This window comes from Pangasianodon hypophthalmus, chromosome 2 (genome assembly GCF_027358585.1).
Source record: "Pangasianodon hypophthalmus isolate fPanHyp1 chromosome 2, fPanHyp1.pri, whole genome shotgun sequence".
Classification (NCBI taxonomy): domain Eukaryota; kingdom Metazoa; phylum Chordata; class Actinopteri; order Siluriformes; family Pangasiidae; genus Pangasianodon; species Pangasianodon hypophthalmus.
The window spans coordinates 21,344,585-21,365,661 of record NC_069711.1 but is presented as its reverse complement, the minus strand read 5'-3'; the positions used below and the strand labels follow the sequence as shown (position 1 = coordinate 21,365,661).

Here is a 21,077-nt window from a genome sequence, read left to right as displayed (position 1 = left end):
GTTTCTCTCCCACACTACGCCATCTTGTTGCCTTTCACTCAGCACCATACTGTTGCCTTACAGTGCATCAGCATTAGAAGTAATGACAAACTGAATATTTACACAAAACCATCCATTGTAAGACCAGAAAACAAAAATGATACATTTACCCAGGAGATGAGAAAAGAGTTCAGTTACAATGAGGATAATGAGAATACATCTTTATAACAATGCATACTGGCCCCAATATATTTTGCCTTTAATTTCTATAGATACAAATGATAAAATATTCAGGCTCAGCGATTTCCAGATTTAAAATGCTATTTTAGTTTATGTAAGATTTAAGCAAGTATACGTCTTACTAGATATAAGGGGATATTCTGTAATCTCTACTGTCCTCTAGTGCCTATTGTAGGCATTTAATGTCAATCAATGCACGGCAAAAAAATACTGCCTTCCAGATTCCAAGATGCATGTCCTTTTCAGTCTTTCATGGAAAAGAGAAGGCTCAAGAGAAGAGGGAACTGCATGAGAAATAAAATCATATGAAAACACAGGACCAAGTGCTGTTCCAGAACGTTCCATGGAAAAGGAGAAACATTCTCCCAACTCTGCATATCTCCGTGCAGACGTGTCGTCCCCTCGGCAGCACAAATCCAGCTTCACAAGCAAATCTGCCTCATGACACGTGGCAAAACACTTCCTGTAGCTTTTCTTTCTCTCTTTGTACGTGCGACATGTGACACGTTTCAGCAAACAACATCCTGCATTGCACAAATGACCGATTACACAAACGCACACTGCTGAAACTGTGTAACACAGCTCTGCAAAAAGTACATTAAGAATATAAAATGGCATTGAACACAAAGTAATAATTCGGTGCAGTCACTGATTTCAGTAGAGGAAGTGTAGGTGTATGTTTAACAGAATAGAGGCGTGTAGGTCTATACTTGCAAACTCATAGTGAGTGATGTAGGTGCTGCTTTGTGCCCTGTGGTTGAGTGATGATGTCACTTTGCATAATGGCTGCACTCTGTGGTAATACCGTGACACACAGTATGTGAGTAAAACAATATAACACAGCATGTGAAAGATCCTTCTGGACAAGTCAGTGGAAAATGTTCTCCTGAAGTCTTCTTTGAGTAAAAAGTTCACCGTGGCGACCCCTCGCACTGTCTCTGGTCAGGCAGGTGGAGTGTGTAATGCAGCTGATTTCCATGGTTACATGCCGTCACCAAGCATTTGCTGAAAAGCAGCGATGAGGCCTTTGAAATCGATCCTTTTGTCAGGTGTGCTCTCCCAGCACCTCTTCATTAAAGCGTACACCTGACACAAGAGACGGTTTAGTTAGTGAAAAAAATCTGCTAAACTAAAATAAAATTAGACTTAAACTACAGGGTGCCGAAAAGTCAGCAACCACTGAGAGTAAAACTACGTACACTTAATTTTGTTAATATTATTATTTACAACATATACAACATATGAACTGACACTAAACTGTACACTTAAAAAAGTGCATGTCTGGTTTTTAGTAATAACTTACTGTGTGGCATTGAATAAAAATTAAGTACTAAATAATAATCTCTTCAAAAATAAAAAAAATTGTTATTTTACTAACAGGAATTAACAAAGAACAAAGGCACATAAAATATTAAATTACAAATGAAAAAAAAAACATTCAAACTTATTTAAAAACTGTAAACTACAATATGATTGGCACACACATTGCCAGCCTGCTGAAGTGACCGGACTGACTTGAGGCAACACAGACACTACAGAGGACACAACATGTTGCTTATGAAATGCACAACAACTTTGCATTTCATATTCATCCTATATTAGCTAATCTGTGTGTGGTAAATGTTTTACCTTGTCTGAGCAGATCTCTGGCTTAGGCAATCTCTTCCCCTCCTCCAGAACCTTGACCAATCTGGTGACTGTCATCTGGCCATGGGTTGGTCCAATCATTTTGAGGAAGACCTGGTGGGGACAGAGCAGAACTTCAGCTGTGTGCTAAATTATAAACAAGGCTTCATCTGTCTGGCAACTTTGCTTCATTTTTTCCAATAATCAATTATTATCAATTATTTTCAGTAACACAATACTCTCCATACTGTCTCCAGAGGGGATTGTGCGGGTACCAGTGTGAACACACTTTTAACATGACATCTGCCACCATGGACACAGACTGGCACCATCTGGCAGAGAGAGAGTGAGCCTCCGCTCGGCCTCGCTGAACAAAAAGCTCTTTCATTAGCAGCGGACAGTAGAGCAGTGTTTCACTCAGTGAAGGGCCGAGTTCAAACAAATCTCTACACAAGTCTCACACCTTCAATTCGATCAAAGCTTAAACAGATTCTTTACTGGACAGAGGAATAACAATTTGGGTCTCTGTGTGATTGTTTCTTTAAAGACACAGGGAACGTGGCCTGACAAGTTGCCTTGACGTTCCAATAACAGCACATCCCACAGCATTTTATCACTCTTATACTACAGCAGTGATTTAAAAAAAATTGTTAAAGAATCACACATCATTCTTTTTATCCTTTTTTAGTTACATTTAATGTTGTGGATCATTCCTGTTACCACTTATGCTATAACATCTATAAACAGTTGTTCTCTCAATTTCTATTACATGGAGCATCCACCATACAAATCCCTCTGAATGAGCTGTTACTACAGAAATGATAACTTATTTGAACAAGTGCATTAGTGTCTTCCAGCCGACACTACTGTCAAAGCTGTGATGTTATACAAAATAATTCAACACCTTCTGACCAATCAGATTTGAGAATTAAACAGCATGGTGGTATAAAGGTGTGTAGATGAGGCAGTTGTCAGCCACTAAGAGATTTCCAAGTACTGTTTTCACTGTGATTGAGCAAACCTACAAACGTAAGTGCCTTAAAATATCACTCATTGCAAAACGTCTGCAAAAAGAGATGCGTAGCTGTGGGCTGGTTAAGGCTGGCTTATGCATTCATCATTGAGTGCTGAGTGATGGAAAATGGAACAGTATTTACAAATATTTTTCAGCATCATGACGCCAACATGCCTGGTCACAACAACGTGACTGGCGTCATGGTTCCAATATTCCATTACTCATACTTCTGAGTCAAGTCGTCTTTCAGTAGTCACTTTAGGTTTTGTTTCCATAAATATGTGTACACTGCAATATATAGTGCAATATATATACAAAATGTTCAAAATATTGGAACATAAAATCTGGACTTCACTCTTCACCTCTAACGGACTAGTGGGCTGTGAATCATTCAAACCGGGGTCATCAGAGTTTAACAGACTGCTTACCGACATGGGGCTGCACGAGGCATCGCAGTATGTCAGGAGTTCGTACATAGTCACTCCAAATGACCAGACATCTGATGCCCTGTAGAACTTACAGTGAACCAGGCATTCTGGAGCATACCTAAACCATGCAGAGAGAGACATACTGTCACACACACGATCACTGCTAATACGCCATGACAGACAGCTCCAACAGCATGAGCCATATGGCCACATATCTAATCAATAAGAAACCTGAACACTCTGTACACAAAGGGAACATGCAAACTGGAAAGGCTTTCATAATCTGTCAAAGGTTGACAGACTGAGTATACAAGGGATGTTTATTTAAATAAGGTTACTTATATAACATGCGTATTTTTAGATATTATGTAGTTTTAAAGTGTTTGTATCAGCATGCAAAGCGGCTGTTTAATTATTTAAATCTTGTATAAGTAATAAATCTGGTCAAAACACTGGCCCTGCACTTCCTTAATTGATATTATTGTATGCCTGAGGGTGTAAATTAAACTAAATTAATCAATATGATAATATTAATATAATGATGATATATCAATATAATAGATATCATTCAATACATTTTAATGTCCAGGAAATGATTAAAATGGCCTAGGAACATTTCTACACCTTTATCCTAAATAGGTAACGCAGGGAGCTTTGAATGAAATAACAGAGTGTGAATGCTGCTTTGTCCTTCCTAGCTTGCTCGCAGTTGACACAGGAAGCAATGAGTCTTGATTTGCATGGTCACATTTTCTCTGATTTATTAAATAGTAGCCCAACCTTTCAAAATATACTTTATCACAATCCTTAGCTAAACTAGATAGCATGCTGGAACTGCTGTTTAATGCTATTAAACTGTGAACTGATCGCACCCTTCAGTCATTTTACACCGGTAATGTACTAAGATGTTCAATGTTTTCGATAAGGAATGTGAACCTGGTGCCCTGATAAAATAATAATAATAATAATAATAATAATAATGTGTCCCAAATACTTGTATAATCATAGCCCATTTAATGGGATTTCCTAGGTGCAGCAGGTCTTTACAAGATTGACTGTTGATTCACCACTGTTAGCATGTGTCAGATGAGATTCCTGCTTAACTGAACTGGAATTGCACGGTCTCAACTTAAGCCAAATTGCAGTCTATTTATGGTGTAAATTATTTAACTACCACTATGCACTTTAAACCTTTGTTGGCCACCCATGATTCTGTCATTGTTACTAGCAGACTGGGTAAGGTAATTAGTTAATTAATTAATTACCTAATTAATTAATTAACTAACTAACAAACAAACTAGACACATCAAGTACCTGTACAATGTAAACATTAGACTGACTGTTGGTGCAGCACCTGCATTTTAAACTAACGCACATAGGAATTCTGATGTAGCAGAGATGCTCTTTTTGTGTACATTTAATATTCAAATATGTATAAGAGTTAAAAACAGATATTTTTTTAATCACAGAAGAGGGAAAAGTGGAGGTCATATTTCACGTGGTGTAATCGTATTATTTTTTCCTCACTATTTCAGCCTGAAGCCCTGCTGAAGCAGCATCCACTGTGACTTCTGTTAAAATGTAAACTTTGTGAAAGAACTGTAGTTTAGACTTCCAATGTTTTTTTTTTTTTTTTTTAACTGAAGGTTACTGGAATTGTATTCTCTCTCTTTGGTTGCCTGCTCCTGCTCATGAAAGTAAAAACACCTGCCTTTGAGACTTCATTTCCGATGTACACCTAAAACTTACACACCACAATGTACATTGCTGGATCAAAATATCACCGATTTGATCTCTGTATCAAAATATCACTAGGCATGGCTTATATTTTTTTCACTGACCTCATGTGAACATAGGGAATAATGCTTACCCAAACCATGAGTTCAGTATTCAAATACCTGTGCACATCGCAAATATGTACACGTGGCAATAAATGACTTAATGGTCCATTACTTTTCCATGTTATTGTATCATCAGAAGAGCCTACCAAAACACAGGGCTGTCCAGGTCATCCTTCACTGTGTAATAGCCCTCGTTGTCTTTAATGCTTTTAGTCAGGCCAAAGTCTCCAATCTTCACCGTGCTCTCGTTCTCCACCAGGACGTTCCGAGCAGCCAGGTCTCGGTGGATGTAATTCCGAGAGCCCAGATAATCCATACCCTGTTATACACAGAGCAAACACAAGTAAAGAAAATGGCTAAGGTGTCCAAACTACCCAGCAAAATGTTTTAAGACAATGAAAAGAATGTCAGTCTAGTGGATCCAAACATTTGACTGGTAGTATATACTACTATACTATATACTAGCTACACTGTACTACTAAGATGTGACCTGACTTACATCACTTAATTTCTTTGTATTTTTCTGTAGTAATTTCTTTGCATTCCAAATATGAGAAATGTGTTCAGTTAAAAGTTGACTGCCATCAGATTCCATTCTGACTGTTACACAAGAGGTTTTTTTCCTTTCCTTTTTTTTTGCACAAATTGTGAATTCTATCTTCAAACTATAGAACTCAGAAACATACTAAATACTGTCATGTGGCCTGAAGAAAGAGTAACAGCAGTTTAACATTAACCCTCACAGTGGAGGTGGCAATCTAGAAGGGTATACAGCTCTCGTGTGTAAGGGATATGGAGTAGCTGACCTGGCAGATTTGGACAGCGTAGCTTAGCAGGGTCTTCAGATTGGTCTGTAGTTTGTTCCTGGGCAAGTATTCCTTCAGACTGCCTGCTGGTAAATACTCCATAATGAGTTTGGTGGATCTGCCACCTAAAACAAAGTAGAGGCGTAAGGAAAGGCTTCATATTTATACAAGGGTTTTTAAAGTTTAACAATAAAATATAGCCTGACTAGGGATGGGCATTTTGGTCATTCTGTATACTCGAAGTAATTACTCGAGTACTCATCAAGTACGCGGGAGAACTACACTGTTGTCTATGTTCAAATACTGTATGTAACACGTACGTCTTTTGCTTCCGCAATGTATCTTGTTGTTTCAGTGTCACACTTGTTCAAGGCTTATTACAGGCTTGTTTGTTACAAAAAATTACAAAAAATACAAGCATCATATATTGTCATAATGTGAAGACCAGCTGGCCAAAATCAATAAATTATCTCTCAGCTTTTTCCCCGGTTACCGTAATTATAGTAGTATGCGCGCACTGCTGTTTGCGTGGCTGGCAGAAATGTGTAAAAGCAGAAGCGGACAACTTGACCAGTGTTGTGCTGCAGAGTTGCCATAACCATCACGTTTTTTCCAAGATGAAAATAGTTACTTTACATAACCATCCATAAACACTTTTAAAAGGTGAGAGGCACACCAAAAGAACCTACGTTCTCTTCCATACAGTAGTGCTCCGTCCGGTGTGTGTGCTTCTCCATTATGTTGAACATCTAGGTTGTAACCTTATATCATTAAAACGATGATCATGCAGTTTTTAATCCCATAAAATGGAGAAAAAAAACTGCAAGATCATCGTTTTAATGATCGATCATTGATGTCTCTTCTGAGTACTCGTGCCCATCCCTAATCCTGACAACAAAATAAGTGTTTTGGTTGGTATTCAGTACCCTCCTCCTGGCAGATGCCTTTGTATTTGACAATGTTCTCATGGTAGAGCTCTTTCAGGATGTCAATTTCACACCACAGATTGCCGCTTTGCTCTTCTCGGCTCTCTGGTTTCAGGGACTTTACTGCCACCAGCTCTCCTGTCCGATCCCCGCGCGGGTCATATCGGCACAGCTCCACCTTTCCAAAATGCCCCTGTCACAAACACACACACCAAAATGACTTCACTCCACCTGGCACAAATGTCTATGTAATCCTGTACACACAATAGCGTTCCACTATCAGAGCTACTATCAGAGATGGGAAATTACCTCTCCCAGGTCTCTGATCTTCTTGAGGAATCTCTTCTCAAACACGGTGGGGTCGACCTCTAGGGTGGGTACAGGCTTAATAGAGGGATCTACAGACAAGACACATAATGCATTAAAGATTTAGAATCATATACACTACCAGCTAAAACATTTGTATGTTAAATCTTCAACAGCATTTGTGATGAAGCTTAGCACACTCTTAGCATCTTCTCAGCCAGCTTCATTAAAATTTCCATGTAGGCCTAGCTTCTCGCTGCTTCTCCTATGTTCTGCATGAAAACTCCTTATGGAAACAATTTAATATATCAGCTACTTGTTAAAATACATTGTGATTCAGAAATAAATCCATACATGAGAATTAACATCACTTACTTACGACAGTCAAACTTGTAAAGACTACACTTACTTGTCTTTAAAACAATAAAGAAAAACATATTCAATCTAGTGTGTCCAAACTTTTGACTGGTATTTTTTGTTTATGTTTCACTGAAATAAACGGATTTTTAGCATTACTACTCAATATTGCAGGCCTTATTTCAAACCACAAGGGGTCATTGTTTTAAACAAGTGTCCTTTAAAAATGTCCATGAATAAAGTTTATCTCTGTTTTGACAAGTAGAGTCAGCTCAGGAATTATTTTAGCCCATTACAGCTACAGTGAATACGGGTATTTTTCTAGACATTTTTCTAGCTATTTTTATTAGCTGTTGCATGAATCCTGAAGGTCAACACACATTTCTCTCATCACCCTCATGTCAAAAAATGACAACGGGCCTTGGTGTCACTTTATATTTTTAACCTAGTTAAACAGGAAGTCACACATGACCACTTAAAATTTTCTATGCACTCAGGTTAACTTAATAAAGTAAAAAATAAAATGGGAGCCAGATTGTTCATGTTCAGTCACATTTTGTTCAAATAACAGTGCCTCATACCTTTGTTAAAAATGTATTATTAATAAGAATAATATTCCTTAGAATACATTTACTTCAAATAATGGTTAGATTTCTCTCATTTTCAGTGAGATTATTCTAATAAACCAAAAAGACATTTTTTTTGTATCTTTGTACCTTATTTTTAAACGTATCTTTACCAAGGGTGCCAATAATTCTGGACTATTTGACCCAGTCACTCCCATGCAGTACAGTGAATCTATTAATTACTAATTAACCTTGTTTGTCATGCAGCAGAGCTCATCAGTAGCCTAATAATTTGTTAATAATCCGGATCAATTGGTAGAAAAACATTTACATACACACTTCAAACAGAACTGAGCAAACTGAAGCCAATCCTAATGACACGTTTTTGATCGCACATAGCGGGTAATCTGTATTATTTAAATTTCTTCTATATAAATTAGTTGAATAGAAGCATATTCTTTTTATCCAATTAATTTCATGAATAACAATGCACTCAGTGTGCAAAAAATTTAAGAAAGGATTACACACCTTTAAAGATTTAAATATATGGTTATACGGTTTCATGGGTATCGAAAAGCAGAGTTGTGGAATACAAATGCTTTTTCTGAGACCAACATAATCTAAGAGATTGTAAAAGACTTATTAAAATACAAGCTATGAGACTGAACACTTGGCTAAAGTGCAGGGCTGATAAATTATTTTGGCTTAGACACAACAGAGTGCAGTGCTCTGGATGAAAGTTGTTTAAGAATCCACAACTGAAATTACTTCAAAATTTGACACATTTAAGGCAAGCAGATTTGAGCAGGTCTTACTCTGTTTTTCCACCATGTCAATGTCTCGGACAATGGCCCTGAAGAAGGGTCTTTGGTGAGGGTCGTAGGTCATGCAGTGGGTCATGAGATTGGCAAGCTCCTCACAGTCTGGTGTGGCCAAGTGACACTGAGCTGCGTAAAACCTCTCCTTCTGCTCAGATGAAAAAAAAAATAAAATTAGAACAAGGCTAAACATTGAGAAGACATTCCAATAGCCTGGGTTTTTTTCTTATGTGTCTGTGGGTGTTTGCATTTACCTCAGTGAGTTTCTTGTCTTTCAGAGGAATTTCTCCGTTATAGCATATCTCCCACAGAGTTGTGCCAAAGCCCCACTTATCTGCTGCTACGCTCAGGTTAGCCGTATCCTGCACACACTCGGGAGCAATCCAAGGAATCCGGTCCACACACTCTGAACAAGCACAAGCATGCAAGGATTGCTATATAAACATTTTGTTACAATCAGGTCCTAAGATTACAGTCGCTGTCACACTGGAAATTGGCATCTCCTTGGAAAATAAATGTAACAAAAGGTGGAAAAGGAAGATGAAAAATGGAAAAAAAAATCCTCTATTGTAGGCACTGCTGCTGTAACTAGCGATAATAATGCTGGTTTCACCCGCTTTGTAAATGCATTATTGCTTTAATCATCGCTTTCTAACCTGTCAGTTGGTTACAAGAAAGCCAGATAACCTACTATAAATATTTTTTAAAGTCAAATACAGTTATACCATCTAATACAGCATGCTTAACATGATGCCTCTTTTTTCTTTTTTAGGTCAGAAAGTTTTATATAAAATCTCATGGCTGCTAAAATTAGCTCTTTCTCCATTTTGGCTCTTCCGTGCTGCAATACGACGGGCCGGCCCTTCAGAGGTAAATACAGCCAAACTAGTCAACAAAGCAAATTTACATTTCAAAGTTCACCACAGGTGTGAAATTCTGCAGACAAAAAATCTCTCTCCATCAGTAGAACAAATAGTGTAATACTGGAAGAGTCACTATTTCACAGAAAGTGTGCAATATGTTTTAAAATATGTTTATGAAAGAAAGGCACTGCTGACAGCTCTGTATTTGAGCTTTTAGTATTCTATTCCTCTCCCTCACAAACACACAAAACCAGTCCTTCCTCCAAGTGCGCTGCTCTGCAGGAGCATTCTGGGCCATTGCGGTTTAGTACAGAGTGGCTGGATGAGGGCCAGCAGAATTCCTGTCAGTTACACAAATCTGTCCTCGCATTCCACAGCTGCAGCACACACCTTCATCTTACATGCTACAGAAAACACACCACATTAAACTGCTCATGAGCGTCTGTCGTTACCTTTTGAGTTTGCTAACGTGAGATACTGTACAGCAGTAAATGTATTTAATAGTATGTAACTGATCTGTAGCCCTCGAGATATAATACTTTAACGCTTCGACTGTATGCATGTTTCACACTATTTTGTAATATAGCTTCATATCATCAGATCAAAAAAATTTAAAAAATCATACTCTTCATAGTAACAGCTACACGGCCAGTTTTTTGTATACGTTCAAGTCATGTCACTGTCTTAATAGAAGGGTCATCAACTAATACTCACAGTCAAAATACTACACTGATCAGCCATAACATTAAAAGCACCTTCCTAATATTGTGGAGGTCCCTAGCCTTCGCTCCCCAGCCTTCGCTCCCCAGCCTTCGCTCCCCAGCCTTCGCTCCCCACGCACATTAGTGAGCCTTGGGTGCCCATGTCGCCCGTTCACCGGTTGTCCTTGGGTAGGTACTAACCACTGCATACTGGCAACACCCCACAAGACCTGCCGTTTTGAAGATGCTCTGACCCAGTCGTCTAGCCATCACAATCTGGCCTTTGTCAAAGTTGCTCAGATCCTTACGCTTGTCCATTTTACCTGCTTCCAACACATCAACTTCAATAAATGACTGTTCACTTGCTGCCTAATACCCCTTGACAGGTGTCACTGTAACGAGATAATCAATGTTATTCACTTCACCTGTCAGGGGGTTTAATGTTATATGTTATGTCTGTTGTACATCATACACTGACCCTCTGCCACTGAAAGCATCCAGAAAATGTCATTTTGCACTGACAGTAATGACGTGTTAGCATGTCTGGCCAGTTCTTGCTTCTTTGTCTTTCTTTCATTCATTTTTTGTGTCCGTCCTCCTGTACTTAACTGATATAAGCAGGTCCGCGCTGTAGACTGGGACACTTTAAAATATGAAGGCTCTTACCCTCTCGGGTTAGCACGGTGATGGGGATGCCAGGGTCACTAAGCTTGATGAAGGGACCGCCATCGCTGTCCAGTCCGTCTCGAGCCAAAAGAATGTTCTTAGCACAAACGTACCCATGCACAAGCTTCTTATCCTCCTACAGGACACACAAATACAAACATTTAATTTACTAAATGTCTGAAAGCTGGAATTTCTGTTTGAAGCTGGAATTTATAACAGGTATTATAATTTATAATAGCTTCTGTACAGAATCCACAAGTGTAGTGATGAGAAGAGGTCCATCTGAAACAGTTTTCACAAGGGTTGGTCATTTTTTAAAGACACCATTAGCCTGTAACTTCTAAAACATTTGTTTTTCTGTTTTCTCCCATGTTCCAACATAATATAAAAGACATATAAATTACACGAAAATATGACATACAAAGGGTAAGACATACTTTTGTTTCAATTAAGGACAAAAGAGAATGGAAATCATAGCACATTTTTTCCATAGCAGGATATATTTCCAAGTGAAATATCACAGTCTTTAAGCTGGACATGGCATTAAATAATAACATTATATAATGACATTACATAATGAATCAGCTAATTTAAAATGTCATTCATCTTCAGTAATTGCTTTATCCTGGTCGGGGTCATGGTGGATCCGGAGCCTATTCCGGAAACACTGGGCGTAAGTCCATTACAGGGCACCACGCGCGAGCACGCGAGCATGCGCGCACACACACACACACTCCTTCACCCCTAGGGGCAATTTAGAGCCACCACTGGCACGTTTCTGGGAGGTGAGAGGAAACCAGAGACCCCGGAGGAAACCTCATGAGCTCAGAAGTGAACCAGTGATGCTGGAGCTGTGAGGCAGCAATGCTACCCACTCCACCACTGTGCCACCCACAACATAAAATTATTGGCTAATATCTTTTCCCGGCCTATGCAAGGTGACTTGGTGACTGGACAAAAGACTAAATAATTTTGAGAGAAGATTATGAAAAAAAGCAGTTTAAGTGATTCATACCATAGTGAAGTGCATAACATGAAGAGGGACAATAACTAAGAAAACATTTCTGGCATTTGGCAGACGGCCTTATCCAGAGCGACAGAAGGAAAAAAGTTCAGATTTCATGTTCAATAAACACCCTGTGAAAAAGCAGTGTTTGTCTTTTTTGTAGTGATGAAGTATTGCTGAAGCACCAAAAAAGGAGAAAGAAAACTATCAAACACCCACTACTGCTGCAAAGAGATTAAGATTAAGAAGTTTTGTTTATAGACTGTCATAAAAATGTTGAAAACATCTGAATTTTAGATAGCACTGCCTACGCATGGATGCTTCCATCTGACACTGCACCTATCACTAGTGTCTGAAAGATAATATATTTAAAAATAGTAATGAGGTTTTCATTAAATGTGTAAAACCTGATTTACTAGGAATAGCCCAATTTAATAAATGTATTTTTGCAAAAAATACTTAAAACATACCTCTGTAAGACCAATATCAGAAAACCACTGTAATGACAGGGACTTTAACCAATGTATAAGGACAAAGCTGAAAGTCCTGAAGGCTCCTGATCTCATTTTTATTACCTATAATTCTTTTAACCAACAGGCCTAGGTATTTTTTGATTTTGTTTAAAAAAAGAGGTACTTAAGATTAGACTCGAGTTAGGAAGCACCTTAGGACACTTTCTCCCACACACAACAAAGAAGTGAAAATTACTGCCATAACATCAACCACTAGCATATGGTTGCACTTGTCCAAAAGCATTATACATGTTTGTATTTTAGTAGACAATTCAGTATGTGTTTACCAGATAACTGAGGGCGCTTGCCAGCTGTTTGGCCACCTGGAACTTCCATGAAGTGCTGAGAGGAACAGTCTCTCTGCGCATGAACAGATCAAGAGGACCGAACTGCACAAACTCCTCAACCATAATATCTAGAGGAAGACAGACAGACAGATAAGCCTCATAAAGTCTATTATGATAAAATTATACAAGAAAAAACACAATCTTTCCATTCCTCTCTCTCACACACACACAACACACACACACAACACACTTGTTTTGTCTCCAGACTGCTTGTGTTTTTCAGGAAGTACAGCTTAAATTCAGGTCATGTCAGTTCATTAGCCAATAAAAGCACTTTTGATTGCACAAGAATGTTAGCATCTTATGCAATCAGACGTGTTTTTACTGTGTTTTTTAATCTGATTCCAAAAAAAACAACATTAAACAGTCAGAAACAAACCTTAAAAAGCAATTAAGAGCTAAACTATGAACTATAATTAAAAATTGACAAGAGCAAAATTAAATTGAAAAATATGTGCACCTTCACTCACACCCACACACACCCACACATACACACCCACCCCTCCTCCTCCTTAAGTATGTACGGTACTTACTCTCCTGGTGATGCACACACACTCCAAACAACAAGGCGATGTGTTTGTGTGAGACCTGTCGCATCATGCTGGCTGTCTCAAAGAAGGCCTGGACAACAACAGAGAGAGGGACGTTCTTTTAATAACATGGGACAGAGAGATAAAATGAGAGGGACAGACAGAGAGAGAGGAGATTCGTTCTCACCAGAGATATATCCCTGTGTCCAGAGCCGAGCACTTTCAGTACCACCTTCACCTCCTGTGATGCGCAGCAGCTCCCCAAATCATCCTCATCCTCACTTTTCATCTTCAGCACACCTGCATAGATGTTGGTCCTGGTGCCCAGACCCAAATGTTCTCCCTAAACACCAGAACAACCAAATCACCCTTTGACTTCTGCAGTTACAAAGCAAATGTAAAATATGTACATCAGGATGGACAAATGAGGAATTCATTAGCTAACCCAGGCAAGTAAATGCTCCACTGAGTGCTGCACAGTCCCATGTGAGCAAGCTAAAATGTGACAGCTGAAATAGTGTAATAATGTATGGCAATCCTAGTTAGCTAGTTAAGTGCATTAATACAGAATAAGGGACATGAACAAATATATAATTATCAGTCCTTCTTACAAAATTTACCATGTGGAAAATTGTGTTTGTGTCATGAGCAAAAAGTCGTTGGTGAACGTTTCTGATATGAGCTGTGGTGTTCTGTCCTTGCATCTCACGTGAAAGATACTCTTTGAGTATAACTAGCGTCTTTATTTTCTGTTTGTAGTTGTGCAGTGACCTTTATTTTAGTGTTTCCACATACCTGCTGTTTACACACTACTTTGCACATTGCACACTCAGCATGTACACTACCCACCCATATTTATGTATATTTTGTGTACTGTGTATTGTGTATGTGCATACTTGTATACAGAAACTATACTTTTCTGCCCTGTGTATTTTGTCTATTTTGTAGTTGCATTTGTATATTTCGTTTAGTAGATATTACAAGTTAATGTATTTCCAGTATTTATGGCTCCTGCTCTACAGCTGCGAAAGATTAGTTTGTAGAGCATTACTCCTGAAAATGACCTCTATATGATAAACATGATAGAAATCCTTGATGGTGAGGGACAACTTTAATTCATGTACACCTCACTCCGCAAAGATGGTGCACCTCCTTTAGGGAAAAAGCAAGGTAGTGATCTGGAGAAGAAAAGGCATACCTAGCCTTAAAGGTAATACATAACCTCACATTAATTTCGCTTAAGGATGTTACAAAACGCTGTCATGTCCCGTATAATGTCTGGGTACAGTTTATAGCGTATAATGTAGAGGCATATGGCTGTACCTGGACAATCTCCTCATTACGGATGCGGTGGAAACTCAGCTGGCTGACTTGAGGCTGTCTCTGTGGGACGGGCTCTCTGTCAGAGGTCATCACCAAAAGATTGGAAACCTCTAAAAGACAGAGAAAAAAGGCCTGTGATTGGTGAAGAGGGAACATTTTTGGTAAGTAAGCAACTTGATTGGTGTCCATATCAAGCTTTTGTCTCTGCTTAGAAAGTGTGAAGAGTACAATTCAAATCAGAAAACAAGAGCATGTAAGTTTGAATGAGTGTGTGAGGCACATGGAAATAGTTAAACAAACTCTTGTAAAATCTGCAAGAAAACTATTCAGAACAAGTTAGTTTATTTATATAAGGTGTCGGCTTGTGGTTAACTTGTGCATACGTGGGCGGCTCTACTATGCACTGCTGTCGTAAACTTCTGTGTGTGTGTGTTCTACAGTGGTTGCCTGAAGGAGGAGGAAGTCGCCTGGTGTCGCACAATATGTATAAACACTGCACAGTTGTCTTTAAGGGATGACAGGGAAAGACAACCTTATACTACAGCTCTGTATATATTATATGCATGTGTTTCTGCAACATCTTATTGATTTTGTTTTGATTTACTTGGATTGAAAACATGTTCTTTACAGACGCTTGCTTTAGTACCTGAAGGCAGGGTAAAGTGTTTCACAACAACCCTCTCTGAGATCAAGAGACAAGAGCTGAACAACAACGGAAACCACATTTACCACGATTCCTGCCTGACACTAATGTCTCAGCATGTACTCGTACGGCATGGAGATGTAAACAAAACAGCGTGGCTGCCACATACTAGGGAGCGTACATTTTACTTTTTTGGCCTCAACGTGTTTGCGTTGGTTGAATGCTAGGATAAATGTATTTGTGGGTGTCTGTGTCTGCATCTCTATGTGCCTCCAATTGCCTCTACATGTGCCTCCATGTGTGCATGTGTCATTCTGTATGCCTGTGTCTCACTTTGTGCATTGTGAAACATGAGTTTCTCCATGTGTGCATCAGCGGTTGATCAGCCCAACCAATTCATTAAGCCAGCATTTTAAGGTAATCTGCATCAGCCTATCAGCCTGCAAGCAAAAATTGCTTGAGATTTTTTCCTGTTTCGTAGGACACAAAAACTAGAAATGCTTGCAATTTTCATAACTAATCTTGAACAGAAAATACTTAGTCCAGGTAAATACTGAATTTAACTGAAATTTAACTGAATTTAGTCTAATTTAAGGAGTTTATCGTTAATAGTTTTGCACAAACTGTGCATGCACTCTTCACATGTGCTCACGTGTGCACTCTGAATGGTCAACCAAAATTGGTCGAATCTGTGCTCGTAAATAAAAATTCAAATGTTGCTGGTCCATGAATGATGTTATTGCAGCAGAAATGTTCGAAAGTTAAGCAACTGTATGGTAATTTCCATTGTTATTATATTGTTCAACTGTATCGGGGGGGGCTCATTGTACTAGAGCCATTGGCCTCCTTACTCAAATATCAGCGTTAGCCACATAATTAAGCGTTGTATACAAAGTTTCCAGAGAAACAGGACGTTTCAGATGAATGCCCTCCATCAGCTGTGCAAGCAAAGTGCTCCTGAGGCTGTAGTGAAACATGCACGCCACTGGTTTCACATGAAATCCTTATACACCACCACCAACAGCAGCGACAGAGATCATCTTTCAGTCTGCCTGAGGGAAGCTTAAAGTCTTTCAGTGTGTCTGTAACCACCTGCTTAACGAAAGAAGCAGTTCCACCAGGCGTGTTACAAAAAACAATAAAACAATTTCCTAACAGTGTTACAGTACAAGCACTGGGAGGTTGCTGTGAGCTGTGAAAAGGCTGACTGTGTAGAAGACCCATCATGCACCAATGACATTTCAGAGCATGTGCTGAACGTGCACGTGGGTCAGTAATGTTATCAAACATCAGGAATATGTTGAAGACACCAGAGTCAAAATTATTAAACGTTTTGATAAATAATTGTACCCAATGTAACAGCTTTTTTCCTCAGCAATGCTGTGCCTGCCTGGATGTAATGCAACAGGCTTAACAGCTGTCACTGTTCCTATGTGCTCCTGGCTGTAAAGTGTCGTGCGAGAGTGATCAGGTGTGGACGCACAGTACCTCGGGGCTGTGGAGGACAGCAGCGGCGCAACTGAAATCGCAGGTTCTCTGTGCGGAGGCTCTGACCCTGCAGGTGCTCCAGCAGCTCTTTTAGACTCGTCCTGAACGTTTCTGTCCCAAACAGCCTGAAGCCCTGAGAACCCACCTCGATCTGGAAGTTCTTATACTGGGGAACAGGCCTGGACTGGCACAAGTCCAGCTGAGTGAGAAAAGTGAGAAAGGAGGAATTGAAGGAAACATTTAGACAGTGAACAAACCAAGGACCATGTGCATTAAGATTCTCTCCTAAAAGACTCTGCATCGATACTCATAATACTCATCATCGATACTCTGCATAAATGCTCTCGCACAAAACACCATAATTGGACTTTATAATACTTGCACCAAATTTGGAGTTTGAACTAACATTCAGATCACTCACAGCAGTGCAAGAGAAGTATGCTTTACATTATTTTCTCTCTACTGACTCAATATTGCTACTATGTACTCTAAATCTTTACTGGTTGACCAGTAATTCCAAAAATGTAGTCAACTAGTCTACTTTCCCATAGATAAGCAAAAACTGATAAAGGACACTGATATAGGAAAACTGATAAAAGAGATCTCTGATTTTAGGCTATTTTATTAGTCAGTGACAAACCACACAATCAACAGCCGCACACAGGCTACAAATTACCAATTGTACCAATTCTTTTAATGCGCTTATGTGGACGACAGAATTCACAATGCCACAGTGAAAGGAATTTATTTTTTTAAAAATTAGCTTTAAACGACAACAGAAAAAAACTATGGGGTTAATCAGAATTCTTTCAAGAGCACACTTAACCGTAAATGTGATATGGAAGAGATAACGTGCCATTCAAGTAATTCAGTTGACTGCAAAATTGGTTTAATCCAGCCTGAAAAATACATTTAGCCTGCTTTCTTTACTGTTCGCCTCACTGTTTTTTCCTCACAGCAGCGACTAGAGACCATGTTGGTTGACTAGTCTATGCAACCCCTAACATGGACTGCAGCTTTAAATAAATGTAACAACATCACATTTATAATCCAAACTACATATTTTCCTCTTCACCCTGATTGACTAAATATGTTGGAGTACCTCCATGCAGACGACAGTCATGATGATATAGTCATAGTCTGTACAGCTCCATCGCAGGACATAGGAGCCCTCTTCATTGCCCTCCTGCCTCAGTTTGTGAATGGCATACTCCGTACTGTACTCAGAATAAACACACAGGAGATTAAAACCCCTGATACACACTGATAACTGCAACCACATATGCTAACAGTGATGTTGCTTTAGAAGGATTTCATGGTGGGGTGTTTTTTTTTTTTTAATGCCGGGTGTATAGGTGTATACTGTACCAGATGGGTCCGTGGCAGCCGTTCTGCAGATTCTGTACCACAGAAGAAGGCGCTACCTCAGTGCAGAGGTAGTGATGGGCATCTACGGTCAGTCTGAAATATCCGTCCACCAGCGCAGCAAAAGCCAGAGCCTCTTCGCGATAGCCCAACTGTAGCTCCTGTACAACAAAAAGATGACCAGTGTGTCCATACAGATTACACACAAACAGACGTGTACAACATTTACAACATTTTTTTAAAAAGAATTACATAATAAACCGTGCAAAAAGAGTTAATCCAGAGAGGTACTGGATAGTCACACATTTTTGTTCCTTATAAAATCTACTGATTATGCATAAAGAACACCGTCAACCGGCAAAACTGACCATTATCCTACAGCAGTAGGATATATAGAATATATAGCAGGATATATAGTAGCGTATATCAGTATCAGTGATAAATATAAATGTGGCTAATTTACCATGGTTTTGTTGTCCTGTCTGTATATGGTGATGCCAGCCTCTTTTGTGACGATGTGAGTGATTTCATAAAAGTCAGAGAAGAGGATCCATCCATTGCTGGCATCGTTCGTTTTGTCATTGTTCTGTTTGTAATCAGTCTTTGTCTTCCGTGATTTACTTCTGTCTTTGAGAGTCAGCGCATTCTGTTCAGAAGGTAATACAAAATATTGGTTGGCAAACTTAACTTGAGAATGGCAAGAACAGAACATTTTAGGGAAAAAAAAGATTAGTGTGAATGTAAGTCTTAAAGGAATGCTCGCTCTTGAATGGTGCAAATAATTCTAGAGTTAGTTGTAAGTAATACACAAGGGTTCTTGTAATCACTCTCTCTCTCTCTCTCTCTCTCTGTCTTACCTTATATTTGATATAATATATAATCTACATTCTGTGCTCTAACCATGTGAATGATGCAACTAACCTGCTGAAGCTTCTTCCTCCATGAGATGCCAGTTGTGCCACACACCTGCACTTCGTAACCCTGTCCCTCATCCCCCATGCTGGGGGTGTGTGTAGGTGAGACCTCACCCTCCCCACACACGCGCAGGCTTTTAGGTTCCACCGTTTCACAGCCCAAGCCCCATGTCAGCGTCTCCAGCGTGGAGAGGTACTTCACCTTCAGGTCATATAGGGTGATATTACTGTCCCGGATGGTCTTGCTGTTGAACTCATTAAGGAAGTTCTTAAAAACGTTGCTGATACGCATACGAGTCAGGAAGCTGCGCTGCTTAATGGTGCGGTTGAGGCTCTCAGGAATAAAACGCTTGTAGCTGAGAGGGGAAGAAAGAAGAGCAAGAGAATGAATGTTAGAAACAAAGTCAAATGGAAAACAGGAAGTGAGATATTGCTTTGATTAAATTATGGTGGCTTATGTATGTAGTATTATAATAGCAAATTATAGTGGCTTATGTATGCAAAAAAATGTTTTTTTTTCAATATATAGAAGCTATAAGATAAGTTATTAGTTATTAAAATAAGTTTATTAGTATCTGAAATGTTTAAAAATCACATCAAATTCTTATATAATATATTTTGGAGAGTTATTCTGTGTACTTCAGTAGTTCTAGTTGATTTTTCAGTTTTACAGCAATTATTTTTTAAATTATGCCTCCTGTCACCGTGGTTCATTTCATGTCCTGAAAAATGACAAAGTTGCAAGTTTATTAACTAAGAAGCATCAGAAATATTATCAGACTGCATAGAAAGACTCAAGAAAACTTGCACTGAAATGTCAAAGTGCAGGAACATTACAGGACTGACAACATTAAAAGGCTGCACTGCAAAAAGCATGCCTCTAACATCTAAGAAATGCCGGATAAGAATATGCCAAAAACTACAGAGATTAACCTGCATTGTTCTCAAACATCTAATGCGCGTATTACACAAAGATCTGTAGATCAAAATCTACAAAAACAGGGTGGAGAAATCTTCAGACAATCCAGTATTCCAGCTCATCAGTTAAAAGTGGTGAAGGTAGTGTTGTAAATCAGGTACTGGATCTGGCTCACTTATCTGTATTCATGATGCAATACATACTGCAACACTGCAGTCACTTCAAAAATATTTTGTTCTAAGAAAATGGTTTGAGTGCTTAAATTATGAGAGAATTATGAGAGAAATATGCTCTGTACATAATTTATTCTAAACAGAAGTTAAATGGGGTAAAATTGCCCAGGTTTTGAGAGAAAGTGAAGATGAAGGAAATTAGAAACCTTCCCTCATTAATAAAAGTTAATAAAAATGCAGTGTTTCCCATGCATGGTCATACTTGGCCGCTCCACCCAGGTAAATTGACAATCGCCTACATATATTTAAAAAAAAAGAAGAAAAAAAAAAAATCACATTTCATTTTGTAATCCATTCTAAGAAAACCTTGTTTCCAATTTGGTGGCTACATGACCAAGGCCCAAGGTCAGGATAAGGGTAAGAGAGGGAAGGGAAAGGAAAGGGTGGTGGAGAGAAGGGAGGGGGAACGCTATAGAAACTAGAATCTCTTACACTTTTCATTACATCAGGTGTGGCTCAAGCACATCGAGTACACAGAGAGTACAGCATTCTTTTTTTGTGTTCTCTTGCACTGGATTACTAATGTACACATATCAGTCCTGACCATTAAATTATTATAAACATGCACCACCACTGTATATGATCACATACAGCTTGATTCAACAAAATGTGTTCCTATTATTATTTTTTTAAACATTATTTTCTCCCAATTTGGTCGT

General features: G+C 39.0%; 1 protein-coding gene across 2 annotated transcripts in view; it reads right to left on the bottom strand.

The window, feature by feature from the left end:
* Positions 1 to 185: 185 nt before the first annotated feature.
* The window catches only part of jak1 (Janus kinase 1), a 39,370-nt gene continuing 18,478 nt past the window's right edge, over positions 186 to 21,077 (bottom strand). For both annotated transcript variants that reach the window (XM_026923022.3, XM_026923012.3), the window contains exons 6-24: positions 19,274 to 19,622; positions 18,816 to 18,998; positions 18,356 to 18,513; positions 18,090 to 18,204; positions 16,988 to 17,186; positions 14,857 to 14,966; positions 13,721 to 13,876; positions 13,537 to 13,624; positions 12,944 to 13,071; positions 11,139 to 11,274; positions 9,163 to 9,314; positions 8,906 to 9,056; positions 7,171 to 7,259; positions 6,862 to 7,054; positions 5,936 to 6,060; positions 5,276 to 5,448; positions 3,289 to 3,406; positions 1,849 to 1,959; positions 186 to 1,305 (exon numbers count right to left, since the gene is read on the bottom strand). In XM_026923022.3, coding sequence (XP_026778823.1) covers positions 1,201 to 1,305; positions 1,849 to 1,959; positions 3,289 to 3,406; positions 5,276 to 5,448; positions 5,936 to 6,060; positions 6,862 to 7,054; positions 7,171 to 7,259; positions 8,906 to 9,056; positions 9,163 to 9,314; positions 11,139 to 11,274; positions 12,944 to 13,071; positions 13,537 to 13,624; positions 13,721 to 13,876; positions 14,857 to 14,966; positions 16,988 to 17,186; positions 18,090 to 18,204; positions 18,356 to 18,513; positions 18,816 to 18,998; positions 19,274 to 19,622 — 2,839 coding nt within the window. In that variant the 3' untranslated portion in view covers positions 186 to 1,200. The remainder of the gene's footprint in view (positions 1,306 to 1,848; positions 1,960 to 3,288; positions 3,407 to 5,275; positions 5,449 to 5,935; positions 6,061 to 6,861; positions 7,055 to 7,170; positions 7,260 to 8,905; positions 9,057 to 9,162; positions 9,315 to 11,138; positions 11,275 to 12,943; positions 13,072 to 13,536; positions 13,625 to 13,720; positions 13,877 to 14,856; positions 14,967 to 16,987; positions 17,187 to 18,089; positions 18,205 to 18,355; positions 18,514 to 18,815; positions 18,999 to 19,273; positions 19,623 to 21,077) is intronic.